At 41.6% G+C, this 20335-nt stretch overlaps 1 protein-coding gene across 3 annotated transcripts in view; it reads left to right on the plus strand.

Annotated features, from left to right (window-relative positions):
• Nucleotides 1-17551, plus strand: part of LOC100495255 (uncharacterized) — a 22149-nt gene extending 4598 nt beyond the window's left edge. The window contains exons 4-21 of one of the 3 annotated variants that reach the window (XM_012964417.3): nucleotides 4-122; nucleotides 822-950; nucleotides 2016-2080; nucleotides 2270-2326; nucleotides 3387-3485; nucleotides 6250-6317; nucleotides 7347-7434; nucleotides 8213-8282; nucleotides 8837-8909; nucleotides 9897-9980; nucleotides 10852-10981; nucleotides 12276-12320; nucleotides 12954-13035; nucleotides 13129-13221; nucleotides 13400-13479; nucleotides 15038-15081; nucleotides 15406-15485; nucleotides 16113-17551. In XM_012964417.3, the coding sequence (XP_012819871.1) occupies nucleotides 4-122; nucleotides 822-950; nucleotides 2016-2080; nucleotides 2270-2326; nucleotides 3387-3485; nucleotides 6250-6317; nucleotides 7347-7434; nucleotides 8213-8282; nucleotides 8837-8909; nucleotides 9897-9980; nucleotides 10852-10981; nucleotides 12276-12320; nucleotides 12954-13035; nucleotides 13129-13221; nucleotides 13400-13479; nucleotides 15038-15081; nucleotides 15406-15485; nucleotides 16113-16235 (1529 nt within the window). In that variant the 3' untranslated portion in view covers nucleotides 16236-17551. The remainder of the gene's footprint in view (nucleotides 1-3; nucleotides 123-821; nucleotides 951-2015; nucleotides 2081-2269; nucleotides 2327-3386; nucleotides 3486-6249; nucleotides 6318-7346; nucleotides 7435-8212; nucleotides 8283-8836; nucleotides 8910-9896; nucleotides 9981-10851; nucleotides 10982-12275; nucleotides 12321-12953; nucleotides 13036-13128; nucleotides 13222-13399; nucleotides 13480-15037; nucleotides 15082-15405; nucleotides 15486-16112) is intronic. The other 2 variants (NM_001201423.1, XM_031903287.1) reach the window with 2 other exon arrangements.
• Nucleotides 17552-20335: the final 2784 nt, after the last annotated feature.

Consider the following 20335-nt stretch of genomic DNA (forward strand, 5'->3'; position numbering starts at 1 on the left):
CAGATGAATTGCCTGTTGATCCTAACAGAAACAATTATGTTAGAAGAGTGCAAGAATGTATTTTTTCCTATGTCTCCCCAACTCCATTCACGTCAGATGTCCGACTCGTAGCTGTTTCAGAGGTAAGGTCAGCGTCGCCTATATTATACTGACTACATTTCCTCCAGTATACGGTACTGCAGTCAGTTTTGGTGTTTATATTGCAGGGCACAGGCATAACAGCAGGAAACTCTTTCTGCTTGGCAATGCATTAGGGAGAAAGGCCCCTTGCACAGCCAAAATGTCCACCTCTCCTAAATGACAATTTTGGTGTTTTAAACATTATAACCCAGCAGAGGCATAATACAGGTATAGGACCCATTATCCAGAATGCTCGGGACCAAGAGTATTCTGGATAAGGGGTCTTTCCGTAATTTGGATCTCCATACCTTAAGTCTATTAAAAAATAATTATATTATTCAAACCCAATAGGATTGTTTTGCATGCAGTAAGGATTATTTATATCTTATTTGGGATTAATTACAAGGTACTGTTTTATTATTACAGAGAAAAAGGTTTTGGTTTTAAAATTCTAAATTATTTGATTAAAATGGAGTCTATGGGAGACTGATCTTTCTGGATAACGGGTTTCCAGATAAGGAATCCTATACCTGTACTGGTACATTTTATAATCGTATCCTTACACTTCATGATAAATCTCATCTTGTTTTACAGTAAAACCCTTTAAACTATAAACTTTATATTGCAATGATAACAGTGATATTTCAGCTTTTGTTTCAATGAATGTCTTTAAATATTCTAATACAGAAAAATTTTAACAGGATGCCTTGGAGAACCTTCTAGATCTTGCCATTTCTGTTGGAGAGACAGATGCATTTCTTCAATTTGTAAGTGGGAGAGATGGCTTTACTGACTGGGGGCCACTTGCGCACCGATATGGGGGACATCAGGTAAATGCACATGTCCTTTTAACATCTGGTGTAGATTTCCACATATTCTCAGCACTTGTGTCACACCACTATATACATGCTTGTGCATAGTGCTCTGTGCCTTATCTTCTAGAAATATTGAATTTGATGCAAAGTACTATGGGTGCGAGGGATTCCTGTAACTAACACCTTGGTAAGGTCATATTTACCAGGTCCTTGTACTTGACCTGTACGATAAAAAGGTTCCTTTCTTTGAGAATCCAGGGTCAGACTGAGGGGTACAGGGGCCCTTATCCTCCCCATAGGCCCCCACACCCCCCAGGGGCCCCTGCCGCCCACGCCACCCCCTTCCTTCCCCCTGAGCATGAATACATTACACATATCTTAGGTGCGATCGGGGTAGGGAGCTCAGCTGGGAAGCACCGGGTCTGGGTCGGCAGTGGCCAGGGCCCACTGGGTTTTTTCCCGGTGCCCCACCGGCCCAGTCCAACCCTATGAGAATCTCAATGGTTTTTGAACCATGTGGTTCCATTTGTGTTAAGGGTCTGATCCCAGCTGCATCACACATTCATAAGATTCCTAGTCTTGTTCACCATCCATCTAGTCTGGATGTCTCTTTCTGATCTGATAAAACTGCATGGAAGCTCTGTATGAAGCCAACAGGCAATCTGATATGCTAAGGGTTGCCACCTGGCCAGTATTTTACCTGCTTGGCCAGTAAAATTATGCTTGATGTTACCAATGTTATTAATAGGGAAAAATTATAAAAAAAAATATAGGAAAGACAGTATTTTTTCCCAAAAAAGGTGTCAACCCTAGATATGTAAAGAGATTTTTCTGTGATTGGCTCTATAGTCAGTATTAATTAGTATTAATGCAATAAAGGTAGCATTCAGGTAGACAATTTTAATTGCATATTTCTGTTTCCAGTGAAATTGTTACCAGAGTCCTACTAAATCCCAGAGTCATGATAAGAAAGATATATGATTAGAAATATCTGCTTATTGCACTTGAAATGGTGCAAACAGAATAAATATACATGTTTAGTATGTGAAAAACCTTTCATTCTTTTCATGCTGCAATCAGTTTGGTGTTTGGGCCGGGCAGCTGGGCGATGGAAGAGCGCATTTAATCGGCACCTACATCAACAGGTAAGTCAGACGTTTCCAATATCCGTTGTCTCTAATTCCAGTACAACAACTCCCAATCCTCCCTAGAACATGTAAAACAGCATTCCAGGTTTTTTTATAACCTAAATATTTGAGTAAAATATTCTTAACTTTTAATCTTGGGAATTATAAAGATTTGCCTTAATAGAAATATGATATTTCTGTGTTAAGGTTTGGAGAGCGATGGGAGCTGCAGTTAAAGGGGTCAGGAAGGACACCATATTCCAGGTAATGAAAACAGAATAAATTATTGTATTTGTATTTATTGCTTTACATTAGTGAATACACGTTATCCAGTCTGCATAGCTTTTCTTAAAGTGTCACCTTTGTTGTCTTGGACCAGGCAAAGTCAGGCCCAGACTGGCAATCTGTCAATTCAGGCAAATGCCAAAGGGGCTGTTGTCAGGCCTGGATTTGTGGTCACAAAGGCCTGGGCCTAGGGCGGCACAAATTTAGGGTTGGTATGGGGCCCAGCCGCAATGAAATTTTGCTCCCATACGGAGCAATGGGGGTCGGATGTGCAGAACCTTTAGAGCGTCCTGCCCCCACTGCCCTGTACGTGAGTTGTGGCGTGGAGGAGGTGGGTGCATGCCAAAAGGGGGCAGCCTCAGGGCGCCCTATATTCAAATCCGGCCCTGGCTGCTGTAAGATGCAATAGACAGTCACTGTTTATTGGACTGGGGGGGGCTGTTTGGGCTTCTGTGTACTTGGAATGCCAGGGCCTATTTTGAATCCCAGTCCGGGCCCGGGCAAAGTAATTAGATGTGACTGGTCAGGGGTATTCCAGTGAAATTGTGCTAAAGCTTTATTTCCAGGCCTGCCATTACAGTTCAGTTTAGCTTCAGTAGGTGGCAGTGAAGCCCAATGAATGTAATATTTGACTGCTTTGTATATAAGAGAGAGACTGTCGGTTCAGAATATGACACTAGCTTGTGTTTAAAAGCTCCTAAGTGGGAAGAATCCAACTGCATTGGGGACCCTCCCAGCACAGTGATGCACTCTTGGCTCTGTGGGATGGAGGAATATTCTGCACCCCAGTGCTGTTTTGTGACACCTGTTGTGCCTACCTACCCCTGGCACAGATTGGCAATTTGGAAAAATGCCATGGTGTAGCTACTGTAAAATGCCATAATCATGTGCTTTATATTGGCCCTGTGGGGGGCCTCAGTGTACTTAAAATGCAACAGTTTAGTTTGTATCTCAGTCATTGTATGCCACCAGGTCCCTGGTATGTGTACTGTCTGTCCGTCTCCACACTGGGAGTTATTTATGTCTTTTTGTTCTGCAGAGGTGGAGATGGAAGAGCCGTGCTCCGTTCATCAGTACGAGAGTTCCTATGCAGCGAGGCCATGCATTATCTTGGCATTCCCACCAGCAGAGCTGCAAGGTACTTCTTTCCCATTATTTCCAAGGGTAGATAGGTTATTGTTTTATATTAATATCTGTGCCCTAAAACAAGAGCAATGCGGTTAGAGAGGAATTTTATTTATATTAATTCATAGAAGAGCAGAAGCAAAGCAAAAGCAATCATTTGACTGCTTTTATAACTAAGTAACCAAATCACTACTCACAGTTATGTGGCAGATATAGGTTCAAAAAATTGAAAATGGCCTTTTTTAAAGTTAGTTCTGTTCTTTAGCAAGGTGAGAACACTGTAATGTATAATACTGGTATTTGATCTCCATACTTTAAGGGGCAGATTTATCAAAGTGTGAGATTAAAGCTCACCACAGAAAAAGAACCCCGCTCTCTATTCATTCGCTGTATTTATCAATGGGTGAAATTCACCATTTAATAAATACACTTTTAAAAATCCCATAGAAATGAATAGAAAGTGGGATTTTTTCTGTAGTGAGCTTTAGGGTAAAGACACACGGGGCTACTTAGTAGCAGATATTAGTCACAGCTACTAAACGCCAGAAAATACCCTGCCATAGACAATACTGAGGATTGCTTCTGCTAAAACACAAGTAGAGACAATTATTAGTAAATGATCCGCATTGTCTATTTTAGTAGCCACAACAAGTAGCTGCTACTAGTGGCTCTGTGTGTCTTCACCCTAAGGGAGAAGACACACGGGGCGATTAGTCGCCGCGACTTTTTAAAAAGTTGCGGCAACCAATCCGCACAACGAAAATGAGCACGCGATTTGTCACAGCGACGCAATGATACTCTATGGGTAAAAAGTTGCCACAACCGGGTTAATAAAAAGTTGCGGCGACAAATTGCCCTGTGTGTCTTTGCCCTAAATTCACATTTTGATAAATCTGCCTCTAAATCTACCAAAAAAAACATTTAAATGTTAATTAAACCCTATTGGACTGTTTTGTCTCCAATGAGGATTAAAGGAGACATTTTGGATAAATGGGAAAAACCCAACACTAATAATAATTGGTGCTGGTTTCACTTTGGGCTAAAATTGAATACTGTCTGCAAAAATGGCCCTTTTATTGGAGCTCCCTATAGACCCTATCAGTTCTCTGTCCCTGTTTCAAATGAGAGGTGGGCGTGTCCTAACGCTCCCTGCCAGAAGCACAGTAGGAGGGGGAGAGCCAATCACAGCCCTGCAGTCACACAAGCACAGACAGGCTTTAATTCCCTATCAGGTCAGATCAGTAGCTGCTGATTGGTGTACTGTGTGCCGCCGGCCCCCCTGCACATCCAGAGAATTCAGCCAGCAGGAAGTGGAACAGATGGGCGGGACTAGTGGGGTTTGGGGGGAATTTCTCAATAAATCAGTCTGAAACACAACTTTTTTAAGCACAATCCTTCTATATTTAGAGGAGTATAATTCACTGGTACATTCTTAATTTTTATAGGATATGTCTCCTTTAATTATATCTCAGTTGGGATCAAGTACATGGTACTGTTTTATTATTACAGAGAAAAAGAAAATCATTTTTAAAAATCTTAATATAAAATGGGATCTGTGGAAGATTGTCATCCCATTATTTGAAGCATTCTGGATAACGGGATTTCAGATAATGGATCTTATTTGCCTGCCCTATGCTGCATGTGTGTTCCATACCCTTCCTGCCTTGTGCTACCTGTGTGTGCCATACTCTGCCTGCCTTATGCTGCCTGTGTGTATGTGGCATACTCTGCCTGCCCTATGCTGCCGGTGTGTGTGTGCCATACTCTGCCTGCCCTATGCTGCCGGTGTGTGTGTGCCATACTCTGCCTGCCCTATGCTGCCGGTGTGTGCCATACTTTGCCTGCCCTATGCTGCCGGTGTGTGTGTGCCATACTTTGCCTGCCCTATGCTGCCGGTGTGTGCCATACTCTGCCTGCCCTATGCTGCCGGTGTGTGTGTGGCATACTCTGCCTGCCCTATGCTGCCGGTGTGTGTGGCATACTCTGCCTGCCCTATGCTGCCGGTGTGTGTGTGGCATACTCTGCCTGCCCTATGCTGCCTGTGTTTGTGTGGCATACTCTACCTGCCCTATGCTGCCGGTGTGTGTGTGCCATACTTTGCCTGCCCTATGCTGCTGGTGTGTGTGTGCCATACTCTGCCTGCCCTATACTGCCGGTGTGTGTGTGGCATACTCTGCCTGCCCTATGCTGCCGGTGTGTGTGTGGCATACTCTGCTTGCCCTATGCTGCCGGTGTGTGTGTGTGGCATACTCTGCCTGCCCTATGCTGCCGGTGTGTGTGTGGCATACTCTACCTGCCCTATGCTGCCTGTGTGTGTGCCATACTCTGCCTGCCCTATGCTACCTGTGGGAGGTGAACTTGGTAAAGGTTTGTTCTTGGAATTTGTAAGTATTTGGAAATGGTTGTTAGGGGAGTCCCCAGGGTGTATAGTTATGTGTTGGGGGTTGCTGTACTATCCACAGAAACAAAGGAGCCATATGGATTTAAGAGTGTGGCTTAATATGTCTTGATTAACTTTTTTTCACATATGAAAGAAGAGTGATATCCCTGCTGTGAGCACCAACCATTTGTCTTTTTGGTGTGCTACCAGTATTAATTTGGAAATGGCTTTTAAAATGTTTGTGCGTTTATGGGTGTGGTTTAAAGTGGGTGCGGTTTAAAAAAGGGAGCAGCCAAAACTGACTTCCATCCGGCCCTCGGTACCACAGAGGTTGGACAGCACTGTTTTAGGCACTAGATTTTTTTTTTATTTTTCATTGAGATTTTTTTTATTACAGTCTTATTGTAAGTGATGACGCAGTGTGGAGAGACCAGTTCTACAATGGCAGCCTGAGAAGGGAAAGGGGTAAGTGTCTGAAAAATGAATCCTAAAAATAAAAGTAAGGTACACACTGATGTTTTAAAGGATGGCTTCATTTTATATCTCTGGAATGATCGAGAACCTTATTTTAAAAGCAGGAACAGGTATGGGACCTGTTATCCAGAATGCTTGGGACCTGGGGTTTTCCGGATAAGGAATCTTGCCGTAATTTGGATCTCTATATCACATTTGAACATTAATTAAACCCAACAGGATTGTTTTGCGTCCAATAAAGACTAATTATATCACAGTTAGGTTAAAGTGCAAGCTACTGTTTTATTTATTACAGAGAAATATAATTGGACAGTTAGAATTATTTGCTTATAATGGAGTCTATGGAAGATGGCCCTCCCATAATTTGGAACTTTCTGGATTTTTTTGGGGGGGTTTCCAGATAACGGATTCCACACAAAGTTTAAAGGAGAAGGAAAGGTAAAAACTAAGTTCTATGTAAATACAGAAAGGTCTATGTAAATACAGCCTTAAGCACTTACAGTAATGCTGCACTGAGTCCTCCATCACAAGAAACACAGGGTTTCTTGTCTCTTTTTTTGTAAACAATGATGTTCCAGTGCCTGACTTTCTCTCTCAGAAACAGCCTTAATTCCTGTGGCCAGAGTCTGTGCAGTTCTCTCCTCTCTCCCCTCTCCTGCTCCCCCCTCCCACCAGAATGCTAAGAACTCCCTCCCTTAGGAATGAGTGATCTCAGCTATAACGGCTAGAACTGCAGCAGGAAGCTACTTAAAATGGCAGCTGCTATCTTAAGCAAACTTAAAGCTGTTAAAGTTTCTAAAGCTGTTTACTCAGGTATGGTAATGGTTTCTGCAGAATAAATATAGCGTTCTAGGTGGCACTAATGTGGCAAATCTATTGGCAGTAAAATGCCTTCTCCATTAAAGTCAAATAAGTAAACTATAACGTCTTAGTCGGTGTGTTGCAGTAAGGTTAACGTTGCTAGAGCAAATTGGTAATTTATCAAGGATCTAAAGAATCCTGCACCTTCTTTGTTCCTAGGAGCAATGGTATTGCGTGTTGCCAAGTCGTGGTTTCGAATTGGTTCGCTTGAAATTTTGTCTCATTCTGGAGAATTTGAGTTACTGAGGTAAAGGGGATACATTTATATTACCCTATAGTGTGCAATGTTTCCTCTCTAGTCCATACACATTGCATTTATCAGCAGTTTATGCTATATATTTGAGACGAGTGAGTCTAGCTGATCATCAGATTTATTGTGTTGGTGTTGCCTTGAGATAGGACTAAGCTCAGTAACTATACTGGCACATCTAGGGTTAATAGTCTCATTATCCATTTTATTTAGTGATTTTACTGAGGTTAATATGCTCATTATCCATTTTCTGGAGTAATTATATTGACTTGTATGGGAATAAGATGCTTGTGATCCAATTTCTATAGTAATTATGTTGGGCACAACTAGGGTTAATATTCCTACTATACATTTTATTTAGTGATTATACTGGCACATCTAGGGTTACTATGTTCATTATCCATTTTCTGTAGCAATTATACTGACAAGTCTGTTGTTTATATGCTCATTTTTTTGTTTTCTGCAGTAATTATACGGACATGTCTGGGGTTAATATGCTCATTTTTTTAGCTTTTATAGTAATTATACTGACACATCTAAAGTTAATATTCTCATTATACGTTTTCTGTTGTAATTATATTAGTATGTCTTATTAGTATGTTTTATTAAAACGGGTGTGGCATTTAGTGGTATTTTCTCCTTGCAGCACACAGCAGGTCTTTCTGTCTCTCTTTCTATTTTCCAGATGTTGGGAGCTATGTATGTGTAAGGCAGTATAGGAAGCATGAAGAGTTATCATTTGTTAAATGAAGTCCCTTTATTGACTATTTGACAGGAAACTGGTAGACTTCATCATCACAAACTATTTCCCTTCAATCAACAGCAAAGCTCCTAACAGAACCCTGGTAAGAGTTAGAGAACTTGATGTCACTATCAAACTCACACTTTATTTAAGTGGCCTAACTAGAAATAACTGGGCAGTATCCAAGCAAGATTAAGTGTTTCAGAAACCTGAGTCGGGATCCCTCTACACTCCTAAACCCCCCACTAGTAACTGACTGTGCTTGGCCTTATTGTTACTCCCCTGATTGATTATTGCCCATTGCACACAAGGTTATTATGGTCATTACAGCTATTTTCATAAAACTGTACTCTGTGTTCCAACCTAGATGGCAGGCATAGGACACAATGGCACATACTTATAGCACTATAGATATCATGGCTTTAAGTACAGTGGCTTTTTGCTTAACCCATCATTTATTGCCAACTTCAAAAATAAGAATGGGCAATAAATCCACTAAAGGTTATGCTAGATCAATTTGCTAATTTATGTTATTAGGAGCATTTGAGCCAATTACCTCTGGCTTTAATTTGAAAAAAAATTATATGTATATATATAACTGTGACATATTGATGTGCTCTAGTTTTGCCTGTTTCTAACAATAATTTTAAATTTCAGACATTTTTCTCTATCGTGGTATCTGAAACAGCAAATCTCATAGCCTCGTGGATGTCAGTTGGATTTGCTCATGGTAGGTTTGTATTAGTTCCCTGTGACTGCAATTCTATGTCTCCAAGTAACATCAGCATACTGTATATATAGGCCTGGGGGCTGCTATTCAGTCTGCTTATGTTATCCCTTCCAATGGAATAAGTTGGATGTGGATATATGAGTGTTTTCTTCTTGCCTGTTCTAGCTTCTGTGTAGGTGTTACCGACCCCTCTAGCACTTTCAGCCACAAGTAAGAATTAATTAGCCATCTTCTTTCTGTCTGGTCATAGATTGGCACATTTCTAGTTAAATTCATGTTATCCTTGGTGCTCATCTAGACTATGCACAGTATGCACATTGAGGTAGAAGCCATTTAAGTCTCTATGGTTTGGATATTAAACATCATGCGTATGTGTTATTTCACTCATTTTACCATCTTTAAAAAATATATAATCCTGTACAGCGCTGTTGATTTGTTGTTAATAATCTCATTCAAACAATATATAACAACGGGTTTTACTCAATTTGTCCTTTTCTGATGGGCAGCTACTTCTATAAGGAGACCTCCATTAACAACAACTTAACCTGGCCATACATGCGAGAGTGCTCTGGCTTGGCGAATGCATCTTGCCCCGATATAACCCCCTTGAGGTGCCCAATATCATTTGGTTCTCGGACTAAACGTCGGATCACAACACTTGGTATGCACACTGTGGAGGCGAGGCATGTGTCATCAAGCCAAAGCAGTCCTTGTACCATTATCTAACTGATGAAACCAAACGGGCCGTATTGGATGGGCAGGCCCGTTCGAGAGCTTCATACAGGGGCCAATAAGCTATCATCTTGTCTGGAACTTTTATTGGCTTGTGTGTACTTGTATGTGCCTTTCTTGCCTGGGAGGGGGTTTCTTTAGAGTGGATGTGCTGAATAATCATGGCCTGAAACACTGATGTTCTTTAATTAGGCAGTACTGGAGGATACAAAGATATGAGAATAGTCACTAATGCGCTTGTTCATTTCTCTTCAGGTGTGTGCAATACTGACAATTTTAGTCTATTATCCATCACCATAGACTATGGCCCGTTTGGTTTCATGGAGAGCTATGATGCTGGTAAGCAGAACACTGAAGTCAATGTGTAGAAAATGAATAATTCTTGTGCAAAGTTTAATATTTATATAAAGAAAGACCTTTACTTGACTTTTAGGTTAGAATCATTCCATAATAATACAGATTTATAGCTTTGTGCAATGATCCTGCATTTATTGTAGTGCTAGAGTGATTGTTAATGTATGGGAAGGTTTACTCCTTCTTATAAATAAGAGGGTCCCCGCACAATTGGGAGGGTTGGGGAGGGTGGCCTGTGCATGGGCCTCTTGTTTAGAACTGGCTTCACTTCTAATGTAAAGTTGTAATTGATTAAAGCAAATATACCTAATAAAATTCTTCTCTTAACCTTAATTTGGGATTTTCTCTTGCAAGATCAAGTGATAAGTAGGCCCAGAATCCAAGCTGCTTGGTCACAGGCCAAAATACTCACTAGGCCCCAGTCTTCGCACAATAGCCCTCTGTGGCCAAGAAGTGACTGGAGAGCCTGCTGCCCCTCCATTATATTATCACTGGCGTTATCAAAGGGGCGGGTTTATAAGCTGCTTTTCAACCTCTTACTGGGTTAGTCCCAAGTTTAAACAGGATGTTTAGGGCTGGGTATGGGTCAGGAAATAGACCCAACATACAAATGATTTAGGTCAAAAGAACACATTTCACTAGTAATCAACTGCTGATTTGGAACCATAAGTGGATGGGACCAGGTGGAAGGTTCTAGCCAGGAAGGTTCTGCTCCTTGGTAACAAGTAACTAGGCTAAGAGTAATACCAAATAATGATAAGGACGCCTGTGCATGTAGCACTTGAGAAGGAAATATTAAATTCTGAGGGGGGACAAACCTTATTGTTGTAATGAATGTTCTGTTTACTCTGAATAGATTATGTTCCAAACACGTCTGATGATGAAGGACGATATAGCATTGGAAACCAAGCCAACGTGGCAATGTTTAATCTGAACAAATTGCGTTTAGCTCTAAATCCTCTTTTGGATTCCAAACAGCAACAGCAGTGAGTAATGCCATGCTATTGTAATGTGCGCCTACTAATGTACAGCCTACTATACTGTGGCAGTTGGGGTACCTTTGTCTTTTTTTGTTACACTATAATACTTGACACTTAGTTAGAATGTGTGCTGCCTGGCATAACAAAGGCAAGTAAAGCCCCAACAACATTTGTGGTATCAGTGTGCGATTTGCCACTTGTATCAGAAGTATTCAGTGAAATCTAAGGACTCCCCAGTCTCCTCATCTTACATTCCTGGAGTTTTTTGGGATTTGGAAGGTTTGTATTTATACTGTCCCTGCAAATTGGATTCTTTTATTGAGTATACCTGCCTAGCCACCCAAAATACTGTATAATAAATAATACTAAAGAATATCCAAATTACGGGTGCAGTATAATTGCATGCCTTCCAACAACCAAAAATAGGTGTCAATAGTGCCACATAGAATGCTATATCATGGCTGTATTTACATAGACCTTTCTGATAAAACTTACTTAGTTTTTACCTTTCCTTCTCACTAAGAGCTTGCAGTCTGTAAGCGGAAGTTACAGTGATCTGCCTCCCATAAGCAGTATATTTTTTTTGTGGCATAATGCATCAGTGCTACTCATGCACTGTACCGTTCTGCACTGTTTATTGTGGCAAATATGTTATCAAGACGGCTTCATGCCATGCAAATGCATTTTTAAATTTGTTCGGTGTGACTTATCTTATAATCTTATAAGCTGTACAGGAGTTAAATCTATTTCTTACTGTGACCATACATGGGCAGATTTTAGCTGCCGATTTTGGGTCCTGACTGAATCAGCAGCTTATCGGGCCTACCCTACCGACATCTGATTGTCCAGATCTCAATCGGACAGGTTTGATTTTCCCGCACATTGGGGACTGCATCGGCTCATTGACGTGGTCCCCGATCCAGTGGCGCATATAGCGATGCTATAATTTGATCATTTAACTAGATATCGCCCACCTTTGGCTGGCAAATAGGGAGAAGATCCGCTTGTTTGGTAATCTCGGCAAACGAGCAAATCTTCAAGTGTATGGCCACCTTTAGTCCCTGAGTGCCAGCTAAATGTTACTTACTACCTTACTAATGAGTTTCCTGCATATTTTTTCCATTCACGCTGTTGCATTATGGACTGTACTAATGGAGGTAACTGGCATGTAAACTCCTGTGAAGTGAAAAGGGTGAATTGTTAATGAGTGCTGGAATATTTATGCATGCTTTCTAGCTCTGCCTAAACTGTATAACATTTACATGATAGGAATTCAGTGTCTAATTGTATTTGTGCTTAGAGCTTCCCAAGTGCTTCGAGGATTTCCAGATCTCTATTACAAGAGGTGGGTTGTAAGTGTTACAGGTAAGACATTCAGTTCATAAATAGTGTATTGGATAACAGAGTGTGAGTGCTTGGGTTTGGGCACAAAACATCCAATCTCTGCACACTTTCACTTTTACTGATGAATGGGGGCTACCATATTGGATGGTTTAACATATTTCCCATAGACAGCCATAGAACAGGAAAACATATTTATGATCACAGATCAGCTGGTCATGTCTGTGACTATGGCAACATGGCAGCCGTACTTAACTGTATCCATGTAAATACAGAGCAAAGAGAAAAGTTCAGTTACAGTATGCTCTACAGTATGGTAAATGTGTGGAAAGTTCTGCTTCTGCAGCTGAATCCATGGTCATCTGTCAGGGAATTCAGGATGAGCCATTGCATGCTAATTAATCTTGGCAATACAGCTTAGCAGGGATACCTCCAGCTCCACCTGTAAATAGAGTATAACGCAAGGATAAAAGTGAGGCTTGGATGAAACAGACCTTACTGTAGCATGGGGCACGTTTGTTTACTCTGCACAACATTTCATTGTGGCTGCTGTTTCAGTAGACCCTGTTCCATTCTACATGTTACAATATTACAGCATATTGTTTCCAAAACTGATGACTTGTTTTATTGTGCGCAGATTCACTGAGCTGTTCAGAGCTAAACTGGGCATTCTGGGTGAAAATGATCAGGATTTGGCCTTGATTTCATCCTTCCTCGATGTAGGTTACAGCAGTACCAATGCTTCATATCATACTGTATAAGCTAAAGGGCAATAACATACACAGATGCTATTGGCTGTTCTTGTTTTCTAGCTAATGGCAAGTACCAGGGCAGATTTTATAATGTCATTTCGGCAGCTGAGTGAGATCTCACAGGATCAGCTACGGAGCCTTTCCATTCCCCAGGTAGCTAACCAGATATCTAACAAAACGTTCCTGTCTAGCACTGGAGATTGCAGGTCTTTATAAACATTTGTATTTTAAAAGGTTCAATCATAGGCTTGTACTCACACAATCCTACAAGCCCTGCCTACTAGCTCCATGATCATTATCCCCCTTGACCAATAAACATTATTGATTTCAGGAATATTGGGCATTACAAGATATCGGTCAACAAAAGCAATTCCTGGCATGGATTGATGCCTACATTCTGAGATTAAAAAGGTAAAACAGCCATATGCCATGTTATCTCTGCTTACTCTGCCTTAGAATTCATTATGTATAACTGGTATTCGGGTTTATTTCCATGATCAGCTGTTTTTGGCTGACCACTATCCTCTGTCTAGCCACCCTCCTCCCAACATGGCCAGAAATTCATTTAATTGATTTATTTGATTGACTAACTTATGTTGTAGTGTATTTACATGAAGCCCTGTCACTGCTCTGATTTGTTTTCCTTACTGGAAATAGGATAAAACTACACAGTATGCATTGGGTTCCCCCAATGGCCAGAATGATCAAAGCCCTTTAACAAGGAAGATATGTGCCCCAGTAGCCCCCCATCTTCTTCTCTGCTGATTCCCTGCTGCTGGCACTTACCTGAGCTTAGGGACCCACTCACAATATACTGTATATATAGAATATGCATCTCACACTATAAGGCTGATTAGTAATTTATTGAGATTCTCATTACATGGCAGCTCAGAAACCAGTGTAATTAGCAGCAGAATTTAATAATCAGCCCTGTAGCAACAGCTTTTATGACAGGCAAACCGCATTTTCTGAATGATGAGTAGTTACAACCCACCCAGTAGTTACTTCTCCCCAGCTGCTCAAACCCACTGACACCCCTAACAAAATCCAAAATAGGGAGCCCCTGTGACAACTTTGAAGGCCTGGATCATTACTGCTATAGAGATGCTGAACCTTTAGGATGGTGCAATAAGATGAGTGTAAAAAATATAGCATTTCTAGCCATTTTCATTTTTACAGGTTAGTTCTCCTTTAATATACTATTTGTGCTAAAACATTGATTCAACATCTCATTCATTCATTGTTCACCTTTCATTGATTTGCATAATTTAGGAATGTAAATCACATGCTCCTATCTGCATTGCCATTGAATTAATTGTGCGTACATACATGGGGAGAACATACACACACCTTGCAGATAGTGCCCTTGCTGGAATTGAATTTTGTATCCCAGTGACATCCAGATGCTTAAATCAACTTGTGTTTCTGCAGTAGCAGATAGGTGGAAACATTAACTTCATATTTCAGTCCTTTTCACATCAACCCCATATTTGCAATCCTTTTATTACCAAATAAAGTCACTACGTGCTTATTCCAGACCATTTCTAAACGGACTCAAGCCCAGCCATTCAGCTGCATTAGATGCTCTTGTTAAGGCAAAAAAAATGAAATTAATGTTAAGCTTATGTGTTTTTATCTTGTTAGACAAACAGTGGTGAAAACTGAATGCACAGAAGACGGGGTCCCAGGAAATGAAGGCCCCCAACGTAAAAAAACGAGTTACCATGTAACTCGTGTCACCAACAGGTTTCTGGTTAAGGAGCCCCCCTTCTAACACTCTCTGCCCTACCCCAGAGCTACTTTATGTTTATAGTTAGGTGAAACCGACTGCTGATCTAAACCTTCTGTAGCTCATTCATCAGAACAAAACCCTCCTGTCAGCCGTACAATTTACTGAAACAGTAAATGGCGGATAATTAAAGCAGTTAGCGGTTTAATGTCGTAACAAATATATTTCCAATTTCCCTAGGAATCCTGAGGACACGGATGAAAAAAGGAGACGCCGGATGATGTGTAAGATTGCAAATTTAACATCACACTAGTGGGGTGGGAAACACACAGGAAGGGCAAATCATGTAAGTGTTGAGGCCCGGACTGTCAATGTGTGGGTTCTGGCAAATGCCAGAGGGGCTGCTGTAAAATGCCATAGACATCTGCACCCCTCCAGGTCATAAAGGCACAGTGCCATGTCCTTAGGAGTTGCCTGTTGGTACATCCCACTGCCACTAAGCACAGAGCTCACACAGCTTTGCTCCTTACTGGGACCATTGCATATTTTCTCTTGCTATTGGTACAGCTCCCTTATCTGAGTTAATATGCTGACATATTTTCCTGCAGTGATCAATCCAAGATATGTATTAAGGAACTGGATGGCGGAGTCAGCAGTGCGCAAGGCTGAATCAAATGACTTCTCTGAGGTAACGCCCTGTCATTAATTATGATCCATCATAAGTGAGCCCTTTAGCAAAGCAATAGGGCCCATTTACTAAAACTTGTGCAAAGTGCAAAAATTCACAATTTGATATTTTCTTCTAATAACTGCTCTGCAACATGTGCATGATTTACCATTAGGTGCTAATTAGCATTTAAGTTGGTGAATTGCGTTCAAATTGTATTCACCTTATGCTGGCATCATTGTGTGTGCAGATTAGTTCATTTCCAGCTTTGGTGCAAGTCACTTGCATGTATAGTTGCACCATATATATGGAATACTGGAAATACCACCTTCTCAAGGTTCCCTTATAATTTCTGTGATTTAAGGTTTCTACCCTAATAATATTGACATCAAACACCATTTTTACTGGCCAAGCCGGCAAAATACTGGCCAGGAGGCAACCCTATTTTATGTGCCAGGAAACATGCCTGTGTATAATGGGAGGTTCCCCTCCTTGCATGATCTGAATGACCCAGGTTTTGAACCTGTATTTGCAATTTGCACCTTGCTATAATTTTTGTAAATAAGCCCTTAAGTTTTCCCTTTTCAAACTTCAGTGTTAAGGCTTCAAATTAGATGAATGTTTAAAACCATGTGTTTTCTAAACCAGGTTCATCTACTGCAGAAAACCCTGTGCCAACCTTTCCATACACAGAAAATGGCAGAGGAAGCAGGATATTCCCAGCGCACCCCAGCATGGGCCAAACATTTGAAAGTCAGCTGTTCCTCTTAAAGGGATTCTGTCATGATTTTTATGGGGTACTTTTTATTTCTAAATTACACTCCTAACCCCTCCTAAATTCCCCCCTAGTAATAGGAACCCATATTAAATATAAATCATACTGTGCTACACATCCTGTCCCCTGGAGTCTGCCAGGCCGAAGTAAAATAAAGCAGCCCTGTATAACATATACTTTATAAACAGTAGTACATTGCGGCAGTACGCACATATTTCAGGCTCTACCTGGCCGTTTATCAAGCCATCATTACCAGTGATATGCTTGAATGTATAGTGCATCACATAATGCCATCTTGTGGCCAAAGTTAAAAACACATTCCAGATGGATAAAGATATAATATAACATTGCTGCAATTGTCACAGTACAAAAACCTTTTTGTTGCACTTTTCATCCAAATGGAGATTATATAAAGCATTGTGTAAAAATAAAAGACAAGAAACTTTTACTCAATCACCTCCTCTACGTTACTTTTCTTTTTACAATTTGTCCACAATTTGGAATATACGGTAAGTTGATTTGTCCTATATATGTTGAAGCCCCATTTGTACAAAGTGACCCCCATGCAGCTTGTGTCATTTCTGGGTCTTGTAACAGATTAATGTTCCGTAATGCTTCCAGGGTGGTGCCTGTTGTTTGTCCAACATAAGTGCCCAGTGCCCCTGATGAAGTCGGAATAAAAATGAAACAATTTGGACTGTACCATTTGAGACATAATGTAGCAACTAGCAATATGATTACTAAGAGTTACCTTATGTTTCACCTATAATAAATCCTCTCTACTCTGGGTTTGTCTGGTTTAGCTGTTCCTCCCTCAGAAACTAAAACCATTGCAGGAGCATTGGAATTCTGGAGGACAGGTCATTCTGCCTCATTAATATGAAATAACGGCCTGTGGGAGTCTGATATATCACTAGGTAAACTTTCTATTGATTCAGTAATTGGCTACGTATGTTACAGCATAAGTGCCTCATTGTGTCTGATTGTGCCTGTAATTAGGGGTAATATTCTTGTTTTAACATATTATTCCTAATATATCATGTTTCTATTGAACACTTCATGCATTCATTGGTCAGCAAATGAATGTATTCAGGTAATGTGGGAACATAAATCACATGCTCTCATCTGCATTGTTATTAAGGTAATTGTGCCTGGCACTGAGCTGGGTTACATGGCAGAACAACCAAAGTATTGCCAGATGCTCAGCTCATCTTGTGTTTCTGCAGTTGCACATAGGTAGAAATATTAAGCTTATAGTCCATTTAATTCTTTGCTTACGAAAAAGCCTCTAATAAAGACACTATAAATCACTGATCATTCCCAAATATTGTATATGATAATGGTGGTAGGAAAAATGGTTTTGCCGGGATGTTGTGTAAATGCAGCTTTATGCAGGGTTCTCTACAGGCCCAGACTGGGACAGAAAATAGGCCCTGGCATTTCTAGTACCCAGAGGCCCAAACAGCCCCCCACCAGCCCAATAAATAGTGACTGTCTATGGCGTCTTACAGCATTTGCCTGAATCCACAGATTGCCAGTCGGGCTGGTTCTCTGTGGGACACAAGCGCAGTGTGTGCCCCAGAATGATCATTTGCAGCCCTTTATACAGCTGTAAAGTATCAGTACAAGAGACTAATGGTAGTGCTCCTTCCCTGTTCTTTCTTTCCATTACTTCCAACCATGGCTGTGCATTTTCCCCATATCTTCACATGTAACAGAGAGGGAAAATATAACATCTAAAAGATTGCCTAAAGTACAGATTGTTTCTACCAATGTGTCTACGTCAGTTGTACAAAAAATGCCAAATTACTGCACTTAACCATTTCCCTGCAAGGCTCAGTCACAGGGTCCTTTGTAAAGAACAAAATTATTGGAAGATCCTTTGGGGGTAGGTCTAAGTACAAATGCTTTGTATTTGAAAGCCAGGGGCCCCTGTTAATGTCAGGGCAGTTTTGAACATCAAGTAACCCTCATTGCTTATGCACATTTTCTTCTTTTTTTTTCCTGGTTGCCAATGATGGGAGTTTCAGTTCACAACAGCTGGAGTGGTGGGGGTCTGTCAGTTCTGTTTTTAGCATTTTGTTCTGATTTGCTATCCAGTTATTTCTAATTATCTTGGTTTTTACAAAACCCACTAGTCAAAACCCAGCTCAATCCAATAAGAACTCAGCCATCCCTTGAGATAAGAGGCCTCTTTCCGACCCCAGGTGCAAGTGCTGCACGCTAACATGGATGTGTATTGACGCAACTTACCGGTAATAAAGATACTTGCTCCTAATAGGAAATGGTGAGATAAAACTGAACCCATTTCTTTTACCAACTGCATTTTTGCGATTGCATCAAATCTCTGGCTCCACCCTAGGTGGGGTTGACACCCAGCTGGTATTGGACAAGCCTAGCCAGGGAATCGCCAGCTAGGGCTGGTGCCGGTGCAATATAAATGCCACATTTGTAATTTTTTCTTCAGCAGATCACCCCCTTTTATAGACTCTTCCCTGCCCATTCTCATGCCCCACCCACCCATTCCCCTGCCTAGCCCGCCCATTTCCCCACCTCCAAGTGACGTCACTACCTAAAGGCATGTATTAATATTAATCTATGAATTAACTAGTGAATCATAGGCTCCTATGATTAAGTGTTGGGTAAGCATGAAATGCGTTAGGCTTAGTACACAGGTTGTAAGTAGTTTTTATGGATTGTAATAAAGCAAAATTCTTTTAACTTAAGCATTTGCGCAGGATTACTTATTTAATGGTATTTTTCCTTTTTGGCCACTAGAGGATATCCTTGCACAGGAGCATGTTGTTAGTTTACACCAGTGCTGTCCAACTTCTGTGGTACAGAGGGCCGGAATTTTTCCGACCTACGTGGTGGAGGGCCGATAATGGAAGCCAGTTTTGACCACTCCCCTTTTTGAAACCACACCCACTTGAAACCACACCCATGTTATCACATGACCATACCCATATTAATGGTTGTAGTACAGCAAAAACCTGCAATACTCTGCCTGCCCTACCCTGCCTGTGTGTGCCATACTCTGCCTTCCCTACCCTGCCTGTGTGTACCATACTCTGCCTTCCCTACCCTGCCTGTGTGTGCCATACTCTGCCTTCCCTACCCTGCCTGTGTGTGCCATACTCTGCCTTCCCTACCCTGCCTGTGTGTGCCATACTCTGCCTTCCCTACCCTGCCTGTGTGTGCCATACTCTGCCTTCCCTACCCGGCCTGTGTGTGCCATACTCTGCCTTCCCTTCCCTACCCTGCCTGAGTGCCTGTGTGTGCCATACTCTGCCTTCCCTACCCTGCCTGTGTGTGCCATACTCTGCCTCCCCACCCTGCCTGTGTGTGCCATACTCTGCCTTCCCTACCCTGCCTGAGTGCCTGTGTGTGCCATACTCTGCCTTCCCTACCCTGCCTGTGTGTGCCATACTCTGCCTCCCCACCCTGCCTGTGTGTGCCATACTCTGCCTTCCCTACCCTGCCTGCATGTGCCATACTTTGACTGTGTGTGCCATTCTTGGCTGGTTTGTGCCATACTTGGCTTGTGTGTGCCATACTCTGCCTGCCCTGCCCTACCCTACCTGTGTGTGCCATACTCTGCCTGCCCTATGCTGCCTGTGTGTGCCATATTCTGCCTGCCTATTAAAAAACTTTTTAATTGCAGTACCACCACAGTATATGTTCTTTTTGTAGTGTGCAGGGAATATTTGTGGGTTTCTACTGCTCCTACAGTCTTGTCTGAGGTGTGAACAGGGGAACAATGTGGGTGATCACAGCCTGAGCCTGAGGTGTGAACACTGCAGGGTGTGGACAATGCAGAGATTAAAAGGTGTGAACAACACAGGGGATTACATGTTTAAACAATACAGTAGGATTACAGCCTGAATCTGAGGTGTGAGCAATGCAGGGGGGGCAGTTAATCAGAGTACAGATACCATTTGAAGCTTACACAAGAGTAAGTCATCAAAGCAGCCAGACAGGTGGGGGGCCACACAGAGGGGGGTCGCGGGCTGCCAGTTGGACAGCACTGGTTTACACTATATATATGATATACTTTCCCCATGGATTGGCCTTATTAGACTTATCCATTTGGAAC

This window comes from Xenopus tropicalis, chromosome 6 (genome assembly GCF_000004195.4).
Source record: "Xenopus tropicalis strain Nigerian chromosome 6, UCB_Xtro_10.0, whole genome shotgun sequence".
Taxonomy (NCBI): domain Eukaryota; kingdom Metazoa; phylum Chordata; class Amphibia; order Anura; family Pipidae; genus Xenopus; species Xenopus tropicalis.